Genomic DNA, 21,613 nt, shown 5'->3' on the forward strand with positions numbered 1-21,613 from the left:
GTGAGTGAGTGAGTGAGTGAGTGAGTGAGTGAGTGAGTGAGTGAGTGTGTGTGTGTGTCTGTGTGTCTGTGTGTGTGTTCTTTTGTATTTGTATTCTTCCTTTGTTTATCAAATTTAGTTTCAGTACAGGTCAAAGCATTAAGCTATTACTCTTGACTATTAATCAGTGACTTACTGTAATGAGATGCTGTTTGCTACTACTTAAACTAAATGCATTGCATGTCAATATTTCAAGGATTCTTGATTTCATTAATATAGGTAAGATTTCTTCACTCTTAACTGCTCACAACACTCTCTGTCTCAGAAAGTCATGAAGACATAGACTTAAAGCTGTAGGGCACCCCAGAGACTTTTTAGTCCAATTCTCACATTTTATAGATGAGGAAACTGAGGCCTAGAGAAGAGGAAGTGACTCATTCAAGGTCTCACAAATAGTAAATAGTGGAGCTGGGATTCGTACCATATCCTCTGACTCCAAACTCAGCATTCTTTTCACTATTCAATGTCTCTATTGCACTGTTGATGATTACATATATTGAACTAGCTGTTTACTAAAACTAGTAATTTTTCACATGAACTCTCATCTACTGATGCCATCCCCATTATGTACCTATGTGGATTTTTTTTTTTAAACCCAAGTGTAAGAAAGACTTTACATTTATCTCTGTTGAATTTTATCTTACTAGATTTGGTCCATCATTGTAGCCCTTGAGATCTTTTTGGAGCTTTCTTTATACATTGAGTTGGGTATCCTTTCCAGCCTTTTCATTGTATTCTTCTTGAAGTTGTTACAGCTGAAAAAAATGATCACATAGTAGCCAACCCTTTGAACTTAATTAAGCTGGTTGATTGGCTTTTTGTTTGAATTTTTCAGTTGATTCCTATTTTGGATATTGTTGCTAGTTTTTTTCTAAGCCTTTAATTCTTTATATGAATGTGTTGATATAAATACTCTTTACCAACAGTATAGCAGTGCTGTTCATTACTATGTTCAATAACTGAAGCTTTAGTCTCATTTTCAACAGGAAAAAATAAGGCTTCTTTCTATTTCATGAGACTACAAAGTTCACTGCAAGTTTTAGAGGAGTTCTGAACTGAATCCTGACTGATAGAAGACCTTCAGCAACATTTTGAAATTTTTCAAATATAAATTTTGTCTAAATCTTATGCTTTACCCTTAGCTCTACGATCAGCATCTGGTTGTGTTGCTGTAATTAGTGTAGATTGTTATATATTTTTACATTTTTAACAAATGTCTCACAGAAAAAATTCTGCTTATCACAGAACTCCATCAAATATTTAAGGATATTAGTAAGCTTAATTATTCCTCTTTTTCCTACCAGCAACAATATCTAAATTTCATTAACACTTCTTTGCATTTCCTCATCTGATCATATCTGTTCATATTTCATGCTGGAATTTCTTGTATATGGTCTTATTATTGATATCAAGATGATAATGTATTTGTCTGTTAGTATTTAATTTTACTCTCCAAATCTAATGCTACTTTCCATGTTGAATGCAGCCATACATTGACTAGAGTTTTCGGAGGGTGATTTTGTTTAATGCCCTTGAACCCATGAATTGTCCTACTAATGATTAGTTAAATGAATATATTATGCTGTATCTTCTTTTGTATTCCTAGGTCAAAGTAAGTGAACAGCCTAGTGACTTTTCCTCGAGTATTAAATTCAGATTTCATCATTACCTAGTATCTGACATTTATATAGCAGTTATTGTTTTATAGTTCTTTCTCATCCATTATTTTATCCTCACAATAGCTCTGTAGATAGTTAAAATATTTTCTCTATTTTTATTAATGAGGAATCACTTATAGAAAGGTTATTTATTTGCTTCAGGTCATTAAATGAGTTAGTGACAAGTGAGAGTAGAACCCAGAGCTCCTGACTCATTGTCCAATATTTTTTCCTATGCTAGACTGCCCCTTTGTGGATGCATCAGATTTTCAACTCCCATACTGCACACATCCCCTAGAATGACAGACATGCTGGTGATCCTGATCCTGACCTGGAATTAGAATAAGGTTTTATGTTAGCACATAAGATTTAATAGTAATATGTAGATTATATCTGAATTTAATACATATGCATTCAAATGTCAGTGCAGCATTTTAAAAAAAATAATCTTTTATTCTCCCTTACCAAGAATTTAGATGAGCACTTCCCGTTTGCCTTGCTTCTTCTTTTTTTTTTTTCGCTATTCAAACTCCACGAAGTTTTATTAAATATGTCAAGTGGATTGACCATTAGCATATGATCTTGTTGCAGCTATATTTGGTAATAACAATAATGCACATTTATATAGTGCTTTAAGATATACAACATGATTTCCTCACAATTAAATTTTACAGGCAGTGAAACAGATAGAGAAATTGATTTGCCCCAGGTTTACGCAACTTATAAGTGACAAAGGCAGGATTTGAACCCGTCTCTAGACTCCTTGTCTAGTGTTATTTCCCATGTACCACACATAAATACACTTTTGAGTTAGTTGTATTCCTAAGTGTTGAGACTAATGACAAAAGTTGGAAATTTGGGGAGTATACTATACTAGCATATGTTGAAACATTTTTATGATTTTAAAACTCACATTATCTTTTGGTAGTAATGGAACATACTGTCTTGATTTTTTTTTTAAATAGAGAGAGAAGATTCATGAGAGATGCAAGACTATTTGTCCTCCAAAAGATACCTTTGATAGGACTCTCTTACATACTCATGGTATGGTGCATATTTTAAGATCATATAATATAGTACTTAGAGTGAAGTAAGAACTTAATATACTTGATTGAATGAATGAAAAAAGTAACATCAATTTGGATTTATTGTCTCCAAAGGAATAAGTACATATTCTACTTCCTAGTAACATTTTTGTATTTTATTACAATAATAACTGTAAAAAGTATTTTTAACAAAATCTCCTCTTCTCTTCCTTCTCCTCTCCTATTCCAATATGTGTGTTTGATGGTAGTAGCCTTGGCAAGGGAGAGTATTTTGGCTAGGAAAAATAATTTTTAAAAAAAATTTCAGCCTTTTGCATAGAAAACCATCCCTTGCTTTTAAGGAATTCTTCAAATTGTTGTATATTTTGGAAAATTTTCTTAATTCATCTATTCTTTAGATTAAAGCCTTTTAAAAAATTTTTGTTGTTGCTAGATTTTGAATTTGTATTTTTTTAAACATAGTTTCTCTGCTGTATTTTCTGCCTTCTTTAGGATTGTGTTAAAGTTCGCATAAGTTTGTCATAAGTACCAAATATACCATATTTAATCTCACTATTATTCACTTTATATTCAGTTGATCATTATAAAACATTTTGCTTTCTCTAGTAAAATGGACATGTAACATAAATGATTTTTTTTTTTAACATAAATGATTCTTAGGCAACTGCACAATTAATGAAAACTGATCTTGAAACACATAATATTTCCTGTTCAGCACTTAGCACAGTGCTGGTCATACAGGAACCAAAAAAAAGGGTGGCAAATGTACAAACGTAGAGGTGGTTATTGTGTTGTGGTCCCCTAGTTACAAGAAGTTTTGTTTAAGGCCACAGTGAAATAAAAGGTTTTCATCACACATTCTTTTCTTTTTCTTGCAGATAAATCCAGGACAGATCTGGAGCAAGTACCTAAGGTACTTTAGAGAAAAGCTGCCTTTCAGATTTTCAGGATTTTGTCTTCCAAGAGTTGCTCACCCTGAGTTCCCTCTTCATGAGATCATAGATCTAGAGCTGTAAGGAAAATCAGAAGTCATGTAGTGCAACCCCCTCATTTTACAGATGAGGAAACTGAGGCCCAAGGAGCTTAATCAACTTGCCATTAAGCCTCATGAAAATCAAAGATTAAGAAGGTTATCTCTGTAGTTTCTAGTTAATTTTTCTTATCTCTATATTAGTTCAGGGGAAAAGTTTGGGGAAAGAAGATTTGAAGAGGTAGGGGTAATTTTCATTTGGGGATGGTGCAGGGTAGAGGAGTCAGGAAAAGCTTCACTGAAGAACGTGGTACCTGAGTTGGACTTTGAAGGAAGGGAAAGACTTTAATATATAGAGATGAGGCAGGCTCATAGAAGAAGTCAATTCAGGATTTGAGCAAATGCCTGTTTTGTTTGTGAGAAGAGGGAAAGATATAGAAGAGGGAAAACCTGGGAAGAAGTCAGTCCAGTTTGGCAGGAATATAGAATATAGGAAGGGAGAACATATGTGACAGAAATGGAAAAGTAGGTTAGAATCAGATTGTGAAGGACCTTTAATACTAGGGTAAGAAGTTCTTATTTTATTTCGTAGGCAATAATAAATAGCCACTGAACATTTGTGAATAGAGGAATGAATGATATAATTAGAAAAGCCCATTAGGAAGATTACTCTGAAAGTGTGTTAAGGATGGATTGGAGAGGACAGAGACTTGAGGTAGGAAGTATAATAAGGAAGTTACCACAGAAGGTCAGACAAGAGATAATGAGGGCCTGAACTAGAGTCATCACAATGGAAATAGGTAGATATGTTCTAACCCCCTACATGTATCCCTTAAGGGTCCGTCTTAGGCCTGCTTCCTTTTCTTTCCCACCATGTCTTTTCTCATGGTGACATCAGCAGCTGTCATAGGTTCAGTTTTCCTCTCTATGTGGAGACTCCCAGATATGCCAGTTGGACATCTTCAACTAGATGGCATTCGTCCAAAACAGAATTCATTATCTGACCACCCAGCCCTAAATGCACTGTTCTTCTTAACTTCCCTGTTTTGTTGTGTTTTTTCAAGTGCATTATTATCCTTCTAGTCACTCAGGTTTGTAACCTCATTGTCATCTTCAGCTCTTCCATTTCCTTCACCTGACCCTCACATCTAATGCATTGCCACAACATCTTTCATGTCAGTCCTTTGCTGTCCACTCACCTGGCCCCTACCCTAGTGGACCACATTAACAGCCCATTACATTAGCAGCCCACTTAATCTTTCTGCTTCATATCTCTCCTGTTTCAGATCCATCCTCCATGTAGCTTCCAAATTGGTAGTCTTAAAGCAGAGATCTGACTACGTCATTTCCCTGATCAAGAAACGTCGAAGTAAAACTAACTCCCTGTTGTATATAAGATAAAACACAAGCCTCTGAAGGGCATTCAAAGCCCTCACAGACTGTCTCCAGGCTATCTTTCCATATTTATCTCATATTATTCCTCTTCACATACACTGTTTCTGTCATACTAGCCTACTTGGTTTGTATTTGTGGTGTTTCATACATGATATTTTATCTGCCTCTGTGGCTTTGCACAGGCTGTTTCCTTGTATGTCTGGAATGCCCTTCCTTTTCCACTTCCACCCTGTGTAATCCCTAGCTCCTTCCAAAGCTCAGTTCAGTTGCCAATTCCCACATGATACCTTTCCTGATTCCCCTCAGTGGTTAGTGCCTTCCTTGACCAAAAAAAATCATTTGTGTTTGCATTATATATGGTTTTTATTGATTTACCAGTATATATTGTTTCCTTCCTGTAGCATGTAAGCTCGCTGTGGTCAAAAATGATTTAATTTTTTTTTTTAATCCTGAGGACCTATGTACAATACCTTGTACGTAGGAGACGCTGAGTTATACTTGTTGAATGAATGAAAAAAAAGATGAGTTTAATTTTGGAAAGTTTAAATTTGAGGTGCCAGCGGGACATCTAGGTAGAGATAGCCAAAAAGCAATTGGGATTTTGGCTATTTCTCTTCAAAGATGTCCTTTGTCTTTTGGATACAGATAACTATTCATACTTTCTGAGTGACTTCCCTACCTAGCAGATAAGAACATTCTCTAGGGGTAATGCAAAAGGAAAGACTAAAGAAATGGCAGGGAACCCATACTTCCACATTGGCCTCCAATAGAGAGAGTGTGATCCTATCCACTCCGCTGCCCCATGCCAAGCTGGTTTGATTAGATAATGTATATTAATTATTTGGAATCTTAAATCATACATCCTTTTAATTTGCTTATGCTATTCATATGTAGTGTTTCACAGATTTATTACTCATAGTCTTATGAATGCTTGAAGGGATATGACAAGGAAAGTGCCTGTGAGAGATTGAGATAGTTTTTTTTTCTTTTAGATTTTTTTGAAACCAGATTTTGCCTTGGAAGATCCCTTAACATTTAATTCAGTTTTACCATGGTCTCACTTTAATACTGCTGGGGGAAAAGGAAATCGTGATGCAGCATCCTCAAAGTTGCTTCAAGAAAAGGTAAATTCTCACCATGAGATTATTCACTGTAACTTTTAAAAGTCATATAGAAAATTCCATTTTTAAAGAGTGGCATCATTTCTTTGTAAGAATAGTTTTAAGTTTTTTTTAATGTTTTTAACCTCACTGTTTTTATGTTTTAACGCTTTAACCTCACTGTTAGTAATTATTAAGCCTACAAACGTTGACTAAGAAAACAATAAAATCTTTTCTCCTCTATAAAGGAGTTTATAAACTGTATTGGTGGAAGGAAAATTTATTGTTCAAGACTTCTTCCCTTCATATTTAAGAAAATTTTCATTTGAAGCTGTATATTATATAGAATAAACATTGCCTTTTTAGTATGAGCAAAAATAACAGCTTAGAAAGTTATTTGAGCTGTCATTGAAATGACAAGTGAAACAGAGAGGATTTTGGCTCATTACCTTCTTTAAGTTACTAGGAGGCAGTGTAGTATAATAAAAATAGTGGAGTCAGGAGAACTGGGTTGGAATCTTGACTTTTTTTTTTTAAGGCAGTTGGGGTTAAGTGACTTGCCCAGGGTCACACAGCTAGTAAGTGTCAAGTGTTTGGTCTGAGGTCACATTTGAACTCAGGTCCTCCTGACTTGAGGGCCAGTGCTCTATCCACTATGCCACCTAGCTGCCCTGAATCTTGACTTTAATACTTAACTCTTAACTTGGGCAAATCATTTCACCTTCTGAGCCTTATTTTCCTCATCGGTAAAAATGTACCTCCTGCCTTGGAAGTGTGAAGAAAATGCTTGGTAAACTTAACTCTCTATATAAATATGTTAGGCTTATTAAAGATTTTATTTTTCATAAATGTTCCATTAAACCATGAAATGGCAGTTTATAATCTCTGGTCATAAATATTTTCCTGTTCAGTCCACAAAAGTGGTTGTTTTGAAGCAAAACTTTTTGTTCTTAAAAACAAAATACATTAATTTAATTTCATCCTTTTTTATGCTTAGTCTTATTGGCCAGCATCTTTTCTTTAAAACTTAATAGAGTAAATAGGGGTAGACATTTGCATACACTAGTTTGATTGTACCACAAATTATTAAGTAGTTTAATTTGGCATTTGAGGTTTAGATGTTTGTACTTTGAAGTACTTTACTTCAAACTCATGTTCATTATTTCTAGAATACATGTCCTTTAAAATTAGAATAGGAAGTAAAGATCCATAGTTTGATCAGAGGTATCAGTATTTGGTTTCTGTTCTTTCTCTGCCACTCAGGCAAGAACATTGATGCAGTGTTAGATAGTGAGTCTTTATCTGTGAAGAAAATGCTTTGCTTTACTCTCTAGTGACACCTTATGGCAGACTGAAAGCATAACCCTGACAAGCTTTCCACTAAGTCTGAGTCCTTAACAATGAACTTTTGTGGTTAGAAGAGAAAAGTGGAACAGATCAGAGAAGATCCCTTTTCTCATAGATCATATTAAAGAGCCTATATTCCCTTTACCAGCAATCCTACTTTGAAAAAGACTAGCTCTTTTAAATGTGTTTAACATGATTGTACCTGTATAACTTTTATCATCTTGCTTGCTGTCTTGAGGGGGAAGGGAAAGAGGCAAAAAATTTGGAACTCAAAATTTTACAAAAATGAATGTCCTTTTTTTTTTTTTTTGATGAGGCAATTGGGTTAAGTGACTTGCCCAAGGTCACACAGTTAGTAAGTGTTATGTGTCTGAGGCTGCATTTGAACTCAGGTTCTCCTGACTCCAGGGCCAGTGCTCTATCCGCTGCACCACCTAGCTGCCCCTACAAAAATTAATGTTGAAAACTATATATGTAATTGGGAAAAAAAATACTATTAAGGAGAAATAAGACTAGTTCCTTTGCTATACATTCATTTTAAAGTGTGGATTTAAAGATGGAAGGGATTTTAGAGATATTTTCCAACCTTTTCATGTTACAGATAAGGAAACTGATACCTACATAGATTAGTGCCGTTTTGAGATGATCCAGGCCCACTATACCATGCTTGAACTCTCCAAAGGAAAGATAAAATCCCCTTTAAATTTTTCTTAAGGAAGTAATTTTTAAACATTTTTAAAAGAAAGTAGGAAACTATCTAAACATTTTAACTTCTAAGGAGATATTTTAGAAGGTATTTATTAGGGTAGTTGCCATTTCCATTTCTTAAAGTAATATGTCTTTAAGTAGGCTCAGGATTACCTCAGTATTGAGAGAAAGATTTAAGCAACTAGTTGTGAACAAGAATGGGATGTATAGGATTATAGCATATTTAAGGGAATATGCATGGTTAGAAAATAGCAAACATTGAAGTGTTCTTGCTTATGGAGATTAGAATTTATTTGGTTTTGCAAAATACTTTAGTAATTAAAGTTTGTGTTTGAAATAAAATATCACGTGTAAATTGGCTTTGGGGACTTTTTTTATTATAAAGTTTTTAAAATCTCAAGTTGAAAATGAGACAGAATTTGAGCAAACTGAAAATAAAATGAATTGAAAGAATAGAGAATTCTTTCTGGTCTAAGTGATCCCTGAGGAAAAGCTTATTGTTTCACTGAAAATGTTCTACACACTTGTAATTGGAATGGTGTTGTTAACGTGTAATTGAGACAGTAATAGCATAAAAGGAAGTTAAGTGTGTCTTCCCCTCTCTCTCTTCAGATCGTAGATCTGGAGCTAAAAGGGACCTCAGGTAGGCCATCTAGTACAACCCCCTCCTTTTACAGAGGAAGAAACTGAGGCCTCGGGGGAGGTTAAGTGATATGCCAAAGTCACACAGGCAGTAATTCTGCATCCCCTGAAATTGGAGGACTCAATTCATTGGACATTGAAGTGTTTACTGTGTGCACAACACTGATGATACAGTTCTAGGGGCAGCTAGGTGGCGCAGTGGGTAGAGCACCGGCCCTGAAGTCAGGAGGACCTGAGTTCAAATCCGGCCTCAGACCAAACACTTGACACTTATTAGCTGTGTGACCCTGGGCAAGTCACTTAACCCCAATTGCCTAAAAAACAAACAAACAAACAACATAATTCTAATTAGGGGTATAAGTTATATATGTAAATAATATCATTTGGAATGTGATAATTGTGTAAAGAAGGTCAGAAGAAATGAGATATTCAGTAGAAAGAAAGATCACTTCTAGCTGGTGTTGTTTGTGAGGAGAACTAGCAAAAGCTTTGTGGAGGAGGTAGTACCTAAACAGGGTCTTAAAGGAAGAGAGGGATTTCAGAAGGCTCAGTGTTGGATCCAATAATCTTTTCTGTGGTGGTCTTTGCTCCTTCTTTCTTTTTCTAATCTTAGATTCACATCTAGGTCCTACTATCCATGTTCATGGTTGATATAGTCCTATGTTCTGGATGCAAGGACTTTTTTTTTTATTATATACCTGCTTGTGGGACTTCAAGGATAAGTCTGTTGTTAACCCTTCATAATATCCCTTTATCTTCTAAAAAAGTCCATAATCCACCATAGAGAATAGCATCAAATTTAGTATGTACCCTCTCAATATGGAGAAACCGTCTTTCTTCATAAATGGAAGCCCTTCTGCTGTGCCATTAGTAATTTTCATCTGCCAAATGATATGTCACAGAATCTGAGTTGGAGGGGACCTCAAAGGCAGTCTGGCTTACCTCATTCTTGAACGATAATACCCTCTTAAATGTACTCAGTAGATGATTAGCCTTTGCTTGAAAACCTCTAGTGCAGGAAAGCTCACCGTCTTCTAGCACAGCTCATTCCCCTTCTCAAGGGCTCTAATCTTTGGGAAGTTTTTCCTTGCATCAAGCCTATGTTTGCTGTGTTGCAGCTTCCATGAATTGCTCCTATTCCTACCCAATGAAGTCAAGCATGATAAGGCCACAGGAGGTAGCATGACATTTGGTAGGAAGTGTTAGTCAGGACACAGCTGGGTTTAAATCCTGCCTATGGCACTTATTAGCTAGGTGATCATTGGCTCATTTAATATTTTTGAGGCACAGTTTCCTCGTCTATAAAGTAGGCATAATAATAAGCTACCTTAGAGGGTTGCAAATGAGATAATATGTAGAAAGTATTTTGTACATATTAAATCACTATGTAAGTATAATTGTTATTAATAATATTATTGTGTCCACATCTGAGCCTTTTAAGTCCTTGTAGGACACCTATCCTGTTTTCCCTGACTTTTGTTTTCTCCAGACTAAGTATCCTAGTCAGTGGATTCTTATATGGCATGAATTTAAAGCCCTTTGACATCGTGGTTACTCTTTCCTGGATGATCACTAGCTTATTGGTGTTCTTTCTCAAATGAAACTGAACCGAGACCTGAATGCAGTCCTCCAGATGTGGTCTGACCACAACAGAATACAATAGCTTTGTCATCTCCCTCATCCTAGAAGTGGTACCTCTTGTAATTCAGCCTAAAATTTCTTTAGTTTTCTTGGTTCCTGCATCTCCCTTTTGACTTGTATTTGCTGTCCACTGAAACTCCCAGATTTTTTTTAGATTAATTGCTCTCTAGTTATCTAGTTCCCTCATCTTGTACTTGTAGATTTTTTTTTTATTCCAAGACTTTGTATTTCTCCCTACTAAATATCATCTCAATAGATTCCACACAGTGTTTTAGCTTGTCAAGATCTTAATGAATGCTAACTGCCATTTAATGTGTTGGCTTTGTGTCTGCAAGTTTGACAAGCATGCCATCTATGCCTTTATCCAAGGTGTTGATAAAAATATTAAAGAACATAGGGCTAAGCATAGATCTCTACTCTTACTCAACTGAGAAAATAGAAACCATTTGCAAGAGCTCCCTCTTCTTCCTTTTTCTACACCTCAGGACCCTCAATGGAGAGATCCAATTTAGAGGTGGAGATAGTGGTAGTAATTAAAGCTATGTGATTGGGTGAGATTATTAAAGAAGAGAGTGTAGGCAGATGAGGGTAGAGGACAAAATGTTGGAGGGCATAACATTCTGTAAGAAGAGTCAGAGGAGGAGAAAGAACCAGTAGATATCAAAAGAGAAGTAAGGGCAGGTAAGAGATAATCAGTTTTGAGTAATACTCCTGAGGACAAGTGGGAGAGAGCATCCAAATGCAGGAGATGATCAGTTCTGTCCCATGTAACAGAAAGGTATTGGATTTGGCAGTGATCATTGGTGACTGTGGAAGGAATAACTTCAGTCGCATGGTGGGCACAAGATGCTCGGGGGTGGTAAAGGTGAAGTCAGTAGGAGTACAGCTTCTTTTTCTTTTCCTAACTAGTTTTTTTTTTTTTTGGTCCACATAAAGGATGCTACAATCAGGAGATTACCTAGTACTCTTACAGATCTGCCCATATGATTGTTGTGACTTCTATATTTATTTTGGCTTGCAAGAAATGCACACATTAGGAAACTTGTACTTGACTGATTATAACAGCACATGATTTTTTTCCCCCCTCCATTCTTAAGCTGAGCCATTATCTGGATATTGTGGAAGTAAACATTGCTCATCAGATCTCTCTGCGTTCAGAAGCATTTTTTCATGCAATGACCTCTCAGCACGAATTGCAGGACTACCTCAAGAAAACTTCCCAGGCTGTAAAAATGCTTCGAGATAAAATTGCACAGATTGATAAAGTAATGTGTGAAGGATCTCTGCACACTTTAAGACTGGCCCTTACCAGAAATAACTGTGTAAAAGTGTACAATAAACTGAAGTTAATGGCCACTGTGCACCAGACTCAGCCTACAGTACAGGTGTTGTTATCCACCTCTGAATATGTTGGAGCCTTGGACTTAATTGCAACAACCCAGGAGGTTCTGCAGCAGGAACTTCAGGGCATTCATAGTTTCCGGTATGTACTCAGTAATGCATTAGAAATAGCGTCGTATGTGGCATGTATTAAAATGTTCATTTGAAACATTTAAAATAGGTTTATAATTAAATGGGGGGGGAAGCTTGCTCTTTCCTAGTATTTAGTAGTGTTTCAAGTTTTTAATAGTAGTAGTTTTAGTAACAAGCCAAAAGTCAAGTGTATATTACAGGGACATTTGGATAAAGGCATGAAACTAAACTAATTGAAGAAATTAATATTTGTACCTGGCTGTTTGTAGCTTAATGATGCAGTTATTTTCTATGATTTGATAACAGTTTGTTAAGGATAATGAAAGCTCTTTAAAAATTCCATTTGCTCAACGATTTTTAAGATAACAATTTGATAATAAGATGGGGGGAAAAATCCAGATCTTCCTCATTGAACTAGACATGGCTCAATTACTATATGTTGACCTAGGTTTGTGTCAGTATGACATTTTTAAAAATCTACACTAAGGATTTCATTAATATAGGGAACTCTCAGTATAGAAATTCCTTCTACTGATATAAAAACTTAGTGTCTTAGAGAGTTGTTTGAGGTTTTAAGAAGTTAAGTTCAAGTTTTCTTTATTCTGAGATTAACCCTCTATCCATGTGTCACTGCCTCTCATAACTCTTTATAGGAAATGAAAACAGGATTTTGATGAATACTTGATACTAGCTAAGTATAAAATCCTAGTCTAGGCTTCTTCTTTTGAGAATAATTAAAGAATAATTCTTTGAATATGCTTTTGAATTATTTGAAACTACTTTAAGAATATAAAGTTTTGTTTCTTTGAACATTTCAACAAAGTTTAACCTTGAGCAGGGGCAGCTAGGTGGTGCAGTGGATAGAGCACAAGCTCTGGAGTCAGGAGGACTTGAGTTCAAATCCAGCCTCAGACACATGCTATGCACTAGCTGTGTGACCCTGGGCGAGTCACTTAACCCCAATTGCCTCACCCCCCCTCCCCGAATACGTAACGTTGAGCAGTTAATATACAGACAAACCCATTTCAGTCCACCAAAGTTGACTTCATATGTTCAAGTGTAAACCCTTGTGTGGTGAAAAGAAATTGCATTCCAAACCTGGCATTTGATGCAAACAGATTTTTATTGGCATAGCTCATTTAGTAGAATGTATATATTCTTTATACATTAGTTTTAAAGCAGAAAAACATTTTTGGCCCTAGAATAAAATATAACGATCTTACTTAAGAGGGTAGCAAAGTTTTAGTCAGATATTTAAAGTGAAGATTATGTTTCTTATGAATACTATATGGAACTTCAACTATAGGTGCTATTTAAATGCTTTGTTATATTTAAGTATATACTCTTTTTATACAACTAGTGTGTCAAAAGAAAACAAACACCTTCCTGACAGACTTAAAATGTCCTTGATTTTAAAGGAGCATTTATACATTTGAAATCGTACTGTTGTCTTTAATCTTTTTATTATAAGTATTGAGTAGTTTTTTTCTCAGAAAAATTTTGCAAAAGGAAGAGATAGAATGTGAGAAATAATATTAAAGTAGAATTTGGATCTATGCTCAGATTAAAATTGGAAAACAAGGAGAAACTTTTGAAAGATGAAAGGGGAGGGAGGTTGAGACGGTACCTAGAGAAGAGTACAGCCAAGTGGGAAATTATGAGATGGTAATGATAGTCCTGGGCTATTTCAAACCTCCATTCGGGTGGCCTCTCTAATTAGAGGAAAGTAGGGGCTCCAAGAGCAGGGGGCACTTAAACATTAGGAATTTCAGAGTTGATGTGATCTTGCAGGATGATGAGTTTCTGGAGACCATGATGAAGTCCAGGAGTTCAGCCAGATGGGAAATGAGATGTCTGCCCTGCGTGCCCTTCTTAAATTATTTGTGATAATAACTTGTTAGAGCTCTTTATTTTGCTATAATCTGTATTTCCTTATCAGTAAGAGATTTTTGACAAGTGAGTATAACCAATAGAGATCTGAACACTTTACATTTTATGGGAGACCAGCCTTAGTACACATTTTCATGTCATAATAGTTTCATCAAGTTACAGGGTATTATTTAAATTAATAAAATTGATTTCTAAAATAAATTTACTACTATAGTAACCCCAATTCAGAGACCATACTAGAATACCAAATTACTAAAATTACTATTGTCTAATCATAATAGACAGTGGACTTCAGCCTTGGATTATGTACTGATTCATAACAAAGCTTTTAGGCAAGTAATTCGGAATTTCTTCCTTCATTTGATCATTTAATAAAATTAAAAAAAATGCTTTAACAGTTCCTAGAACTTTGAATGAGTAAATCATTTAACCCCTCTTAACCTGTTTCCTCATCTGTAAAAGAGGGATAATAGTATTTTGTACTACCTGACTCATAGGATTATTGTAAGGAAAGTATTTTATAAACTGCAAAGTGCTTTATAAATAGAAGCTATTATTAGTCCTAAAAAATTGTTGTTGTCCTTTGCCATGTCACTCCCCCCAAAATTGCTGTCTGTGGAGAAAAATTGATTCCATGACGTGTAGTGGACAGAGCTTTAGATTATTAAACAGGTGTCCTGGATCCTGGGCCTCCACTAACTGACCTTAGACAAGTCACTAGCTGCTTTAGGTTACGGTTTCCTCTTCTGTTAAATTGAGAAATTGGACTAAATGACCTTCAAGATTCTTTTCAGCTCTAAAATATTTAGTAGGGGGATGTTTTATATGTGGGGGGTGTGGACATTTTATATCTCTAAAAAAACTTAATATGTGGTGTGCTCTTCTTTTGCTATCGTCACTTGTCACATGGATTGATATTGAATTCTAAGATTTTGACACATTCTTCAATTCTTCATCATGAAAGTACTTTTATTATATTGAATATTAAGCATACCTATGACAAACATACTCTTTTCTCATGTTTACTGGACTCCATACATTTTCACTTGGATTTAAATTAGACGCATTCCCAGGCCACAGAAACTTGTCACTCTCTATCACTTGAATAAATTTCTTTGCCTTTCATGCCACATGGCATCATCTAAAATAGTTGTTGTAGTGTTCTGCTACCTCTATCTGGGAATTTCTTTAGTTCTAGAACAGTTTTGCTTCTCTCAGTGTATCAATAGATTTATTAAAATTTATCATTTCCTCTGTGGGGATGAGATTTCTAGGCCCAGGGGAAGTAAGAAATCCCTTATTTTTTTTTTTTGGAGCATATGTCGTACAGTTTAATGGTGATCCTCAGTTCTTACAGGTTCACCTGAACTTTTTTTTTTTTTCACCTGAACTTCTAACAAGAGTTTTGGTATAGCCTTGGATTAAAAAATGAGTTTCATCAATAAAAATTAACTTTTCCAATATTCAGTACTATAGTCTGACGAATATGTTTTCTTATAGCAGTGGTTGTCAGCTCTTTTTTTTTTTTTTAAAGGGAGTGTATTTCCAACTTCAGGGAGGCTATACTGCATTGTAGAGGAATCAGTAAAAACCCTTCTAGCTGTCAGATCTCTCTGAAGGTTTTTTCTTGTTTTCAAAGTATCAACTAGGCTGTTTTGAAGTTCTAATTTGTTCATTCTTGGTGGTGTTTTTCATTTTCACCTACTTTTCTTTGCTCTTGAGTTTGACTGATTTGTTGAGGGTTTGCATGATGCTTGGAACATGACTTCCTCACACCAGCACCTGCTATATTTGCAATTGTCATTGATGTATGCTCTTTAAGAGCTATAGTTTTCACACATCTCCTTGGAATAATATCCATCAAAAATCACAGAATGCTTTTTAAGAGCTATAGTTTTCACACATCTCCTTGGAATAATATCCATCAAAAATCACAGAATTAAAAAAAAACACAGCAAAAGAGAGTAATGAAATATGTGTATGGCATAAAATCCATCACTTAGCTGACAAAGAACTAGCTAAATATGCAGAAACCACTTCAGTCCAGTTTCATATGGTCAATGATCATATATTGTGAAGTAGCCTAGTAGCAGTAGAAATACGTATGCATAACCATTGCTTTCACAAAACAAAACCACGTGAAAATTATTGCTTGTTCCAAGTAAGTCTCACATCACTGTACATTTATGTATATTTATACATGTGCATGTACTCACATATATTTATAGTTAGTCCATAAGCGTTTATTAATTGCTAACTGCTAACTATGGGCCAGGCACTATACTAAGGACTGGGAATACTAAGAAAGGCAAAACCACTGTCCCTCAAGGAGCCCACATTTTAATGGGGACAACATTCAGGTCACTGTGTACATAAAATATACATACAATGTAAAGGGGAGGTAATTTCAGAGGGAAAGCCCTAGTTGGGGTAGGGCAGTAGATTAAGAAAAGCTTCTTGCAGAAGGTGAGATTTGAGCTGAGTCTTGAGGAAAGCTGGGAGGCAGAAGTGAGGAGGGAGAGCATTCCATGCATAGGGGACAGCCAGTGAAAAGGCCTGGAATCTGGAGATGGAGTGTTGTATGTAAGCATTAGCAAGAAGGCCAATATTTAACGGATTGTAGTATGTATTGAAGGAGTAAAGTAGAACACTGGAAACAGAGGAAGAGACCAGTTTGTAAAAGACTTAAACAGATTTTACATTGGATCCTGGAGGTAATAGAGATCCATTAGCTTTTATTACCTGGGGGGGGGTGTGGGGGGGGTGTGGGGGTGTGTGTGTGAGAGAGAGAGCTGCCCTATAGAAAGATAACTTGTGCAGCTGAGTGAAGAATGTACTAGAATGGGGAGAGACTTGAGGCACGGAGACCAACCAGGATGGTGATGAGGGCACACGCTTACTCCCCTCCCTCCACGTATTCCAGCCATACTGGACTACTTGTGGTTCCTCAGACGGGATGTTCTTATCTACCATCTCCATACCCTTGCAATGGCTATCCTCTTTGCTGAGAATTCTTTCCCCTCACACCTCTTTCTTTTAAAATCCTTGACTTTCTTCAAGACTGAGTTCAGTTACCACCTTCTCTGTAGAATGCCTTATGTCATCTTCTTAGCTACTAGTGCCTTCCTCTCTAAGATTATCCTCCATCTACGCTTTATGTATCTCATATGTGTCTGTTTATTTACATTGTCTCCTCCATTAGAAAGCAAACTACTTGAGGACAGAAGCTGTTTTTGATTCTTTTTTTTTAAAATTATTCCTGGAGCTTAGTATGTTTTTATCACAGAGATTTTAATGAATTTTTGCTGATTGATTGACTTAAATTAACAAGATTTTCTAGCTTGTTTCAAACCTTTGTTCTTCCAAAGGTGTTACATTGAGTGCTGCAAGTCTCTCAGTAGTATAGATTTTTAGAATGTAATGATATGGAAATGGGATAATTGGATTTACAGATCTGCATTGTAGAAACAGTATTATCTTTTGATAAGTGTAAAGCAAAACATCATTTTGTCATTTCTCCCACATTCTGCTGGGAGCATTATTATTATCAATCTGGCCAGTGCTTTTTTCTTTCTTTTTTTTTTGGCCATTAATTGGGGAAGAATTTTAATGGACCATTCATTCATATGATTTATTGGTGGTATGATCACATTCTCCACTCTCTTTCAAACATTTATTAACCGGAAGTAATATGCTTCAAGATGAATATATATTCAGGATAAGAAATAGAATCATCTCGGTTAGTTTGTTAAGTAAAAGGCCCAAGGTTGTCTAAAATATTACTTTGCTTCAATGGAAAGGAAAAAAGAGAAAAATAAAGGACATCACATTTCAAAACTTATGCCATTTTTCATTCTCTCCTTATTTGCTTCAAATTGAGGAAAAGATAGCCCTTCTGGCTGAGGGCAACTTCTTCATTTGTTTTCTTGATTGCACCCTTTCCACTCCTCTCTCTTCCAGCTGTCCCAGAAATTTGCCTCCTCAGTTGTTTCTTTTCATCTTCAATCTCTAATTATTCACTAATTCCATCACTATAGTTTACAGAAATTCCAGAAATTCCCAGATCTTAGCCATCCTAATCCCTGCCCTCCACCTCAAAAGCTCCTTCTCTATCTATTCTCTATTTCCCAGCTCTTCTCTATAACCCATACTCAAAAAAGGATTTGTTGGCATTTAGTACTCCATTTCCTCATCTCTGAATCCTTTACAATCTGCAGCGTGCCACTTGACTCATTGAAATTGCTTCCTTCATGGTAACCAGAGACCCACTCAGCTTCTGAGTTAGTCCAGTTTGGGACCTTAGGGAGCAGATATACTGTCCCACATTCTGGTGCTTGCTGTTAGGTTAGCTGTGGATAGTAGTGGGGCCAGCATTGAGGGTCAGGAAGAACTTGGGCTTCTGCCTCATACCAGCGTGTACCCATCGTCAAGTCACTTAACCTGCCAGTGCTCCCAGCCCACTTTTTAATACAAATTTCAGAAAATTTGCCAAATTACATTGATCTCCATTAGAAGGCCATTGCACTGATGAAATCACAGGAAAAAGTTAATTGATAGTAGGAAAAAATACACAAAATACAATAGGGAATGTATCTGTTGATCCACTTTGCCAGATACTCAAGTGGCAGGTTTCCAGCTCAGAACTGCAGCCTGCTTTTTAGGGCTAGCCTGGTTTTATACTTAAGGGGGCAAAGGGAGATGGAACTTTTTCACATACAATAACTGAAAGTAAACAGACTCCAAGCACCTTTCAAATATTCCAGATCATTAATAACCCAGATCAAGATATCCTTTGTGGCCTTCCTTCATTCTGTAGGAGAAGGGACCTAGTATGGCTGCTAGACTATATCAACTGATAAATCTGGTAGCTTTTTCTCAGTCCTCATCCTACTTTGTGACCTCTCTGCTTTTGACACTTTTATCACCCTCTCCACAGATAACACTGTCTTCCCGTGCTTCTGTGACATTGTTCTTTTGGTTGTCTTCCTAGGCTCTTTTAAATTATCATCCATCTCTCATCACTCAAAACTGTGTTATATTTTAACTCTCTTCTGTCTCTACACTATGTCTTCATGAACCCTTTTACTGCTACTACATATACTTTCTTTGAGTCCATTATATATTGGCTACGAAGTGTGTATATGTGTATGTGCGTATACATTAATGTAGACATATTTATACATACAGGTGCATGTACAAATAGTGTATTTACTTATATGTAGGCATTCTGTAATAGATACTAAATAAATGCTCATTCATTGATTCATGATCAGCTCATATAGGTTCACCTGCCATTTCTAAGCAGATAGTTCCCAAATTTGTATATCTGGTCCTGTGTCACCAACTAACTGCCTTCTAGACTTACCAGTTTACATGTATATTTAGGTAGTATTTCAAACTCAACATAATCAAGAACCAAACTTATCATTTTTCCTCCTAAATGTACTTTTTCTCCAAATTTTCTTTTTTTTTTTTTTAAAGGGAATCCTTCTAGTTAGCCAGGTTTACAACTTCACTGTATTCTTATCCCTTTTTGTGTTCTTGATCCTGTGCCCTCATGTTTTCTTCTATGAAGCTGCCTCCTTAATCATTTTTTTCTCATCTTCATTCTTTTATTTCTAGCTGCCTGCTGGATATGTCTTTTTGGGAGGCCATTTGATATCTCAAACTAGATGTATCTAAAACTTAATTCATTTTCACCCCTCCTAAATTCAGCATTCCTCCAGACTTACTCTTTCTATCTTTTCCAGTCAGCCAGGTTTACAACCTTGGAGTCATCTTTGACTACTTCCTTTACCTTGCCCTCCATAACCAACCAAATGCTAAGTCTTATGGATGCTACCACTTAAACATTTCTCATCCATCTCCTCTGGCCACTGCCTTGGGTCAGGCCCTAGTTACTTCACCCCAAGGCTACTATAATATAGACTTTAAATTGTTCTTTCTACTTCCATTCAAGTCTTTCCATGCTCTATTCCATCTTTCACATATCTGGCTAGTTAATATTTCTAGGACATGGGTCTGACCATGGCATTTACTGCTGAAGAACGTTAGTAGTTCCCTACTGTCTGTAGGATAAAATACAGACTCTTCAGCTTGGCATTAAAGACTACCACAGTCTGACATTCATATTCCTTTGTAGATTGACTTTATATTATTCCCCTTCACATACTTGATGTTTCTGGAAAACTAACCTGATTTGATCTTTCATTTGTCATCTCTGACTTTGCCTGGAGTTTTCCATGCCTTTTAATCCTTAGCTTCCTTCAAAACCCATCCCACTTGGCACTTCCTACACAAAACCTTTCCTGATCCTCACAGTTGGTAATGTTCTCTACTTTTTTAGATTACCTTGTATTTTTTCATCTGTGTACATGGGGTGCCCCTTCCCCCAAAGTAGAGTGTAAGCTTCTTGAGATCATTGACACTTTGTTTTTTAAATCTCCAGTGCCTAGTATATACTGTCTTATACATAATAGACACTTAAATGTTTTTTTTTCCTTCACTTTTTGCAGAATTAAATTGAAAAAACTATCTGTTGAAAAAGTTTTGCTTATTATTTTTAGGTCTCAGACTAAAAAATGCATTTTTAGGTTTTAATGAATATTTAGATAATATCTTTGTGTTTCTTTATAGGCACCTAGGATCACAACTTTGTGAATTAGAAAAACTTATAGATAAAATGATGATTGCAGAATTTTCTACCTATTCTCATAGTGATTTAAATAGATCACTGGAAGATGACTGTCAAATTTTAGAAGAGGTATGTATTTTGAATTATAGAAGAAAAATAAAGTCTTTGTTCATTAACAGTTCCTTTGTTTTTAACACATTTCTTCCAAATTAGGTCAAGCAAAAATTTTGTTTGTTCTTAATTCTTTTTACTGTATCAAAATTCATAAGCTAGTAAATTATAATCCCAATTTTGTTACTAACTAGTTGCTTGACCTCAGGCAAGTCATTTAACCTCTCTAATTGAATTTCTTCATCTGTAAAATTGGGGAAATGATGTCAGCTATGTTTATAGGTTCTTTTTTGACCAGCCCTGTAATTTCCTTGGTATAAAAGCTGAAGAAACCATTATGGATACTTTAAAGAGTTTTTTGGAGTACTGAGAGGCTAAGTGACTTTTTCATAGGAAACATATCTAGCGTGGGTCAGAGGTGGCACTTGAACCCAGGTGGTCCTGATATTGAGGTCCTGCCTCTCTTCACTGTATCATGTTGCCTCTAATAAGTCTTTATAGATTATGAGGGTCAAATAATTTCATGTATTTGACAGTGCTTTGAAAAATGAAAAATACTATATAAATACAATAAATTATCTAGTTGTTATATTGTTTCATTACCAATGAAAATTCTTTTTGTATATACTTAGGCATACTCATAAACAGCTCATTTAACAATAGTTGCAATACTGTATAGTGCTTTACAGTTATTAAAATCTTTATATACCTTATTTGATTTAGTTCTTAGTACAAGGTATGAGTCCTGCAGTCTCCACTGTTTAGAATATCAGTAAGAAGCAGGAAAAAAGCCTCCAACGGACCTCTCACCAGCCATACTAGATGTCTCTGAATTCATCCATTAAGGAGTGTAGTCTTTCACTCAAAGTCTTTGCTCTTCTTTAAGTGTCGTTACTGGGTTTCTCAGCCTATCCCAAAGTAGAAATAGTAAATTAGAAGAGACACATACTACACAGATA

At 35.8% G+C, this 21,613-nt stretch overlaps 1 protein-coding gene across 2 annotated transcripts in view; it reads left to right on the top strand.

Moving 5' to 3' along the window:
- VPS54 (VPS54, GARP complex subunit) overlaps positions 1-21,613 on the top strand; it is a 76,969-nt gene that overhangs the window by 15,630 nt on the left and 39,726 nt on the right. For both annotated transcript variants that reach the window (XM_027865337.1, XM_027865338.1), the window contains exons 4-8: positions 2,663-2,741; positions 3,622-3,656; positions 6,101-6,232; positions 11,644-12,029; positions 20,546-20,672. In XM_027865337.1, the coding sequence (XP_027721138.1) occupies positions 2,663-2,741; positions 3,622-3,656; positions 6,101-6,232; positions 11,644-12,029; positions 20,546-20,672 (759 nt within the window). The remainder of the gene's footprint in view (positions 1-2,662; positions 2,742-3,621; positions 3,657-6,100; positions 6,233-11,643; positions 12,030-20,545; positions 20,673-21,613) is intronic.

The sequence above is a fragment of the Vombatus ursinus genome, unplaced genomic scaffold (genome assembly GCF_900497805.2).
Source record: "Vombatus ursinus unplaced genomic scaffold, bare-nosed wombat genome assembly UNPS02014778.1, whole genome shotgun sequence".
NCBI classification, from domain to species: Eukaryota; Metazoa; Chordata; class Mammalia; order Diprotodontia; family Vombatidae; genus Vombatus; species Vombatus ursinus.